This window comes from Myotis myotis, unplaced genomic scaffold (genome assembly GCF_014108235.1).
Source record: "Myotis myotis isolate mMyoMyo1 unplaced genomic scaffold, mMyoMyo1.p scaffold_m19_p_6, whole genome shotgun sequence".
NCBI lineage: Eukaryota > Metazoa > Chordata > Mammalia > Chiroptera > Vespertilionidae > Myotis > Myotis myotis.
This window is the reverse complement of record NW_023416368.1, coordinates 20,458,870-20,466,486: the sequence shown is the minus strand read 5'-3', so window position 1 is coordinate 20,466,486 and position 7,617 is coordinate 20,458,870. Positions and strand designations below refer to the sequence as shown.

Here is a 7,617-nt window from a genome sequence, read left to right as displayed (position 1 = left end):
GGAAGTCTGCGTTGGGAAACCTGAGGTCTGAGGGGAGTGGAGAGGACTGTTGGGGCGCCGATTTACCGCTTCTGGGTTCTGAAATTTGGGTTGGGCAACTTGACACTTCTCCCTCCTATTGTCTGTCAGCTCAGTCTGGCTTCCGCATGAGGAGGAAGAGGAAGAGGATATGTCAGCAGAGAGAGCAGGGCAGGTGCTGGCCCCAGATCTAGCCCTTACTCAGCCAGGGCCACAGTCCTGCTCTCTGGGCCGCAATTTCCAAACTTATGAAATGGGAGGGCTGCTTTGGATGACCACTGAGGCCAGTTCCCGCTCAGACAATCTTCAGGCAATTTGCTTCCCCACTTGGACCATCAGTGTCCTCATTAAATGGGGTGACACCCCCCCGCCTCCCCCCCCCCCCCCCCCGCACTACTGCAAAGGAATGGTTATGGAAAAGATTCTCCCGCCAGATGTCTCTGGCAGGGACTCTCTGGCACAGTGAATGGGGATGGGGGAATGGGGGTTAAAGAGCCAGTATTTCCCACACTGCTCTCCAACGGCAGGAAATGCGACAGTGGCAATTCCCAAACAGCTGCTCTGCGTCGGACTCAAAGGGCAACCCCTCCCAACCAGCCACTTTCTTTAGGCATTTCCTGTGACCCTGGAGACCAAGGTTGGCACATCCCAGTCCAGAGCTTCTGAAAAGGGTTTGCCCTGAAGGGAAAATGCATGCCTCAAGGCAGCAGGGGAGCAGCGAGGAGCTCAAGAGAGGATGGGTCTGGCCCTAGCTGGTTCGGCTCAATGGTTAGAGCATCGGTCCGTGGACTGAAGGGTTCCCCGTTGGCAGGCTCAATCCCCCACCCCGGTCATGTTTCTCTCTCTCATATTGATGTTAAAAAAAAGTGTTTTAAAAAAATATATTTTATTGATTTTTTACAGAGAGGAAGGGAGAGGGATAGAGAGCTAGAAACATCGATGAGAGAGAAACATTGATCAGCTGCCTCCTGCACACTCCCTACTGGGGATGTGCCCACAACCAAGGTACATGCCCTTGACCAGAATCGAACCTGGGAGCTTTCGGTCCGCAGGCCAACACTCTATCCACCGAGCCAAACCGGTTAGGGCAAAAAAAAAAAAAAGAAAGTTTTATTAAATAAATAGGATGGCTCTTGGTTGAAGCCTCCCCTTGGAGGGGAAGAAGGAAGTGGGAGAACGAACGTTCAGGGAGTTTATAAAAGCACTGAAGCTGGGCCAGGACTGCAGGGTCCCAGTTCTGTCTGCTGCTAAATTGCTGTAACCTGAGCCCATTGCTTCCTCTCTGTGGAAGTGACAGTTGCTGCAACTGAGAGGGAGGTGAGAATTTCTGAGGCCCCTTCCACATTCAGAACATTCACCGCCATCGTCCTCTTCTCCCACTTTGAGACAGTGCGGTTTGGGCTTCTGCTTTCTCTTTCCTTTTAGTTTTAATTTAGTCCACACTTCTCTCCCTTGAACTCTGGCCACAGAAGCGATCTCCAGTCTGTTATCAGTTGATACAGGTGTTTTGAAGGGAGGTGGGTGGAACACTCAAATGGAAGGTCGTAATGATTAGGACCAATTGGGTCTAACTTTTTACATCTTTAGCATCGAGCACATAGCATGGCACATAGGAGGCGCCTGGTAAGTATACGCTGCTGAATGAATGAATGAATGAATGAAGTACCTTGGATTCACAATAGTGGCTACTCTGTCCTCTGCTACAGCTCCAAGAAAAAAATGTGGTTTGTTCTGCAGGCACCTGGGTCTTAGTGGGATTGTTGCACTAGATTCCCAACTGGCCATGCTCCCTTCATGTTTCCTTTTTTATCTTTAATTTTAAAAATTTTATTTTTAGAGAGAAACACTGATCAGTTTCCTCCTGCACACCCCCTACCGGAGAATCAAGCAACCCAGGCATGTGCCCTGACCAGAAATAGAATTAGCAACCTTTTGGTGCATGGGATGATGCTCTACCAACTGAGCCACATGGACCAGGGCCCTCCATGTTTTCCTTAAGTGCATGGCTAGATGCACACCTTCCCTTCCCAAGAAAGGCTCCCCCTGGGTTATAAGAGAAAACCTGGACATACAGGTCTCCATAATTGGATGTGAACTCCCATTTCTAATCTGGTCTACCTTACCCCACCAACCTTGAGGGTCCCCCTTCTACTATTGACCAGTCCTAGAATACAATCTACCCAACTGAAAGAAAATTAAGTGGAAAATGCATGTTGGGAAATTAGAACAGTGTTTTGTCCAGCACGAGGGCGCAGAGCTGTCCTCATTCCTGATTTCTAGGAATTCTACAAGTCCTAGTTTCTCCACTTGTGTGTTCCCTCAGCCTCATGGGGCCTCCCAATTTCTATTCCCTCAGGTCCCATTGCTCTCTCCTTTCCACTCCCAGCCTATTTTCCCACCAGAACATATTTTTAAGCCAATGCCATATTTAGCTTTGGATGCCTCTGTGATCTGCAGCTGACTTCTTGAGAATAAAGCTCAGAAAACATCTTGGGCTCCACCTCTCAGTTCCTACAATGGGGCCTGGCTCAGGGCAGGTGGTGCCATCAAAGACCCCACTCCACACTTCCACGCATCACCTCTTTCACCCCACGCCCCACACAGAGTGCGAGATAAGCAGAATTGGGGGCCGTGTTTTACAAATAAGAAAACTGAGACTCAGAGCCGACGTGCTCACAGACAGTTAATGTTAAAGGTCTGACTCCACAGCTCTTCACCATTTTGTTATCTCTTGGTAACAGTTAAATTAAGTTGGGCAAATACCCCCAAAACTCAGCTGACTCTCATGGGGTTTGGGCTCACCATGGGGTGGAAGACAGGAAGTGGAGAAGACACAAGGTAAATTGTCTTACTTTCAGACTCATTTTGTCAGAGATGAAGAGAGGGCTCTTCAATACTGTTGGGTCCAGCCCCTCAATGTACAAATACAGAAACGGAGGCCCAGTGAGGGCACTGGCTAGTCCAAAGTCACACATTGAGGGAGGGACAAGACCAGGCCCAGCCAGTCTCCCAATACCCACGGTCCTTGCACAGCAGCTAAATTATAGACACAATGAACTCCCAGAACGGCCAGGACAGGGAGCAGAGCCCTCCAGCCAGCAGGCACTGTCATGCCATGCCACTGGACAACGTTAGATCCAAGTCTCAGGGTAGAAGCAGAGCTGGGGGAAGGGAGACAGAGAAATTGCAGTTGGTTCTACTGCTTATCAGTGATCTTCACAAAGTGGAAACTTTCCACGGGCCTCCCCAGATCACGATCACATCTGGTGCCCTTGAAGAGTTCAAAAGAGGAAGTTTGGGTTTGGTTGTAATGGATGAAGAGCACGCAGACAAACGTACGTCCAAGCAGCAGGGGGAGAGGGGGCCCAAGACCCAGAGCTCAGACTCTCCTTTGGGATCCCCAGGAGAGAGTATAAAGCTAGAGCTCACTCCTGGGCAGGCTCCAATGAGGACAATCTAGGCTGCAGGTTCAAGGTCAAATATGTAGGTCCTCACTGGGAACGTATTTATGTGTGTCTTTTTATTCAAAGAAAGAAGTATAAAGAGAATGATCTGGAGGCACATCCTAGACTGTCAATGCTAGAAGAAAAGCCAAGATCTCTTTGCCCAACCCTCTCATTTTGTAGACGAGAAAACAGCGAATGGAGAGGGGAAAGAGATGAGCCCAAGGTCAGAAAGAAAGTATGTGGCCGATGCAAAATTGAACCCAGGTATCTGGACTCCTGGTTCAGTGCTCCAGCACAACCACCTGGACGGAGATGGGAGCTGAAGAGGTGGCAGGACTGTTGGCTGGAAGACCTTTACTCCTCCCTCCCGCCCTGCCGCCAGGCCCCACCATTCAAAACACACACGTCACTCATTTCATAGACAGAGGCTCAGTATCTTTTTGGATTTGACAACGCCCAAGCCAGGGCAGGGGCTGTGGCAGGGACAGAAGGGTGGAGGAGGAAGGTGGGGAATAGAGATGGATAGAATCTAGGGCTACTGTTCTTCAGCCAATCAGATGTGAGGAGTGACCAAGCTGGGCCTTCCGTGGCCCCTAGGAGTGGGAGCCTTTCCTAAACCCCAGCTGACGACAAGAGCCCACCCCTGCCCCCTTCCCCCCACCCTGCCCCTCTCTTAGTCTCTGAAGCTGGAGAATCAGGCTTGGTCACGGTGGCTGGTGCTGATGACAGTGTCTCGGCCCAGGTGCCCGTCAAAGCCAGCGCCCTAGTCCTGGCCCCCACAGATAGCCAGCAAGGCCTTCATGAAGTCTCCGGAGGTGTCACCCTGGCAGAGGCAGAGGGAGAGCCGAGTAAGTGAAAACAATCCTGATGATCTCGATGTCCCTCCTCCTAGCTGCCCACGTTCCATGCAGTCTGTGCATCTACAAATGTGTGTATATGACATCCCTTTCCTACAGAGAAACAGATATGCAACAGCCGCACTATCTGGACTATACTTTTTTGAATTAAGAGAAGATCTCAAACCAACACATAGAGTCTCCTCATGCTTTTTCACGCCTGTATCGTATTCTACCACAGGGATATACATCAGGTATTTAAGCAGTCCTGTATGGAGGGCTTCCACTCTTGTGACTATAAACAATACTGGCATAAACATTCCTTTACGTGCCTTTGGGAATAGGTATGGCTATGTCTTAAAACAAATTCTTACACACAAATACCAAGTCCAAAATGTAAATGTCTTGAATTTTAAATTCTCCAAACTCCCCTTTGAAGACGTGCCACCAAGTCTGTGTGAAACTGCCTGTGAGATTTCCCACAGTCTTGTCAACCAAGTACAGCATCAAACTAAGATCCTGGTCAGTCTCAAAGACAAGAAAATGGGCTCCATAGTGAAAAGAGTCGGACACAAAAGAACCACATATTACTTGATTCCATTGATAGGAAATACCCAGAAAAGGCAACTCTGCAGAGACAGGAAGTCGCTTGATGGTTGCCAGGGCTGGGGGTGGAAATAGGTAAACAGGTACAAGTACCATAGCAGGTGATGGAAATGTTTTAAACTGGATTGTGGCCATTCTTGTACAACTCATTGCATTTACTAATATTTTTAAAATTATACCCTCAAACAGGTGCATTTTATGGTATGTAAATTATACTAGTTCAGTAACAATTTTTAAAAAGCAAAAAAGAAAGGCCCTTGTTTTATCTGGCAATCTTTAATTATAAACCTTTGAACCATCTGGAATTTATTTTGGTATAAACAATGAGGCAGGTCTTTCATTTAGCAACATCCTGGCTGTCCTCAGAGGTAAGTCATTGAGAAAAAGAGTATGGGAATAAAAAGGACTTCGAATCTTATATGTTCAGGGATCTGACTCTCACCCCCTTCCCCACTGACCTCTAGCCCCACTCCTTACCTCAATGACTTCGTTGAGAGACTTGTCATATTTCTCAATGAACTCCCGCCGGATGTTGAGTAGGTCGATCTCACTCCGGGAGACCATGATCCTGGTGAGGGTCTTCTCATCCGTGCCGGCACCCTGGTAGAGCCGGGCATGAGGGAGACACAGGGCAAGAGAAGAAACAAGGACAAGTCAGGCAAGGACTAGAGAGTGTCTATCTGCCTCTCTCCTTTTTCCTGCCTCTGTCTGCCACAAACAGTCCTGACCCTAATTCCCCTGGGCCTACGGCTGACCAGACAGGCAAAACTGGCTTGTCTGAGTTAAAGAGTGTGCCCCCAAAATTCACGTCCACCTGGAACCTTACAAGGAGACTAATTTGGAAATAGGGTCTTTGCCCATGTAATTAGTTGAGGTCCTACTGGATTAGGGTGGCCCTCGATCCAGTGACTGGTGTCCTTATAAGAAAAGGATGGCCCGGCTGGTGTGGCTCAGTGGTTGAGCATTGACCTATGAACCAGAAGATCATGGTTTGATTCCCCGTCTGGGTACACGCCCAGGTTTTGGGCTCGATCCCCAGTAGGGCATGCAGGAAGCAGCCAATCAATGATTCTCTCTTATCATTGATGTTTCTATCTCTCTCTCCAGCTCCCTTCCTCTCTAAAATCAATACAAATATATTTAAAAGGAGAAAAAAAAAAGAAGAGCATGTATGGACATGGACACAGCAGATACAGATAAAGGCAGAGACTAGAGGGATTCATCCACAAGCCAAGAAACACCAGGATTCCCAGCAACCACAGAAGCTAGAGACACCAGCAAGTTTCTCCCTCGAAGCCTCCAGAGGAACCAATCCTGCCAACACCTTCCCTTTGCCCTTCCAGCCTCTAGAACATGAGAGAGTAAGTTCTGTGGTTCCTCAATGTGTGGTCACTTGTTACAGCAGCTCTGGAACACAGGGCTCAAGGAGAAGGCACAGTGCAGGGACTGTGTGGGCAGCTGGGGCCCACTTTGCCCCCGAGAGCTCGCTCATGTTAGGAGTCAGAGCCGGCACATGGTAAGTTCCACGTAAATGGTGTCATGTTTGGGGACTGCAGGCTGATCGGGCTCTCAGCTCGCTCTCACCACGCAGCCTCCCCAGGCTCTGTCAGCAGCTGAGACTCTACTTGCTGGGCTGAGAGGGTGGCCAGCATGGCCTGGGTTTTTGGGAAGCCAGGGCCAGACCCAGAGCCGAGCACTTGCTACCTTCTGTGATCATTTCATAGGAGGCACTGTGTCAGCTGCTGGAAGGTGAGCTCTGAGAGGGCAGACTGTGTCCCCAGAGCACGTTTCTCAACCTTGGCCCCTGGGGCGGGATCATTCTCTGCTATGGGATCTCTCCTGTGCACTGTAGGCTGTTGGCAACCCCTGTCCTCTACCCACCAGGTGCAAGCAGCTGTGACTCCCCAAGCAGTGACGCCCAAGATGTGTCAGAACACTGCCAATGTTCCCGGGGGCAGGGCCACCCTCCTGCCAAGGGCTGAGAACTACGATCCTAGAGCCAGACACAGGGCAGATGCTGCCAAATAGCCAATGGGAACCCAGCTGTCACAGTGCTGCTCTGGGGGATGGCGGACGTGCTGGAAACGGAAGGAACGGACGAGCACGTCTTCTTACCTTCATGGACTTGTAAAGTTTGTCGGCGAAGAAGAGAGGCTTGTTCTTGACACTTTGAACTGCAGGAAGAGGAGGGGGATGCAGGGAACTTGGTCAGAGGAGCTGTGCCCAGACTCTGGGTGGGGCTTTCTTCTCCCACCTCCTCTCCCCACCTCCCCCTCCCCCGTCATTGCCAACCCCAGGGTCATACTCAGGGCCTGGCACACTCACTCCCCTTCCTGATGCCACCTCCTCTGGCTCTCACTGGGTTGCAACTCACTCCCTGCTGAGGTGCTTGTAGCTAACCAAAGGAGAGCAGAGGGACTCAAAGGGGAGAAACCCTCATGAACCCAGGCCCTGGGCCTCAAACTTCTAAGTGCATGGGAATCCCTAGAGAACTCGTTTAAAACTCAGGTGCTAGGCTCCACCCTAGGGGCTCAGATTCAAGGAATATTTCGAGCAGAGTTCTCAGACAACGGTCCTGGACAGCATCACTGGGGAGGTGGAGGAAATGCAAATTCACATGCCCCACCCCAGGTGTGCTGGCATTGCAACTCTGGAGGTGGGGAACCAACTTGTCCCTCTTTGCCTGGGCAGTCTTAGTGTTAGCACGAATC

General features: G+C 50.1%; 1 protein-coding gene across 3 annotated transcripts in view; it reads right to left on the bottom strand.

Annotated features, from left to right (window-relative positions):
* Window positions 1-3,877: 3,877 nt before the first annotated feature.
* The window catches only part of ANXA6 (annexin A6), a 49,435-nt gene continuing 45,695 nt past the window's right edge, over window positions 3,878-7,617 (bottom strand). For all 3 annotated transcript variants that reach the window (XM_036313138.1, XM_036313139.1, XM_036313140.1), the window contains 3 exons: window positions 7,022-7,080; window positions 5,384-5,506; window positions 3,878-4,287 (listed from right to left, as the gene is read on the bottom strand). In XM_036313138.1, coding sequence (XP_036169031.1) covers window positions 4,228-4,287; window positions 5,384-5,506; window positions 7,022-7,080 — 242 coding nt within the window. In that variant the 3' untranslated portion in view covers window positions 3,878-4,227. The remainder of the gene's footprint in view (window positions 4,288-5,383; window positions 5,507-7,021; window positions 7,081-7,617) is intronic.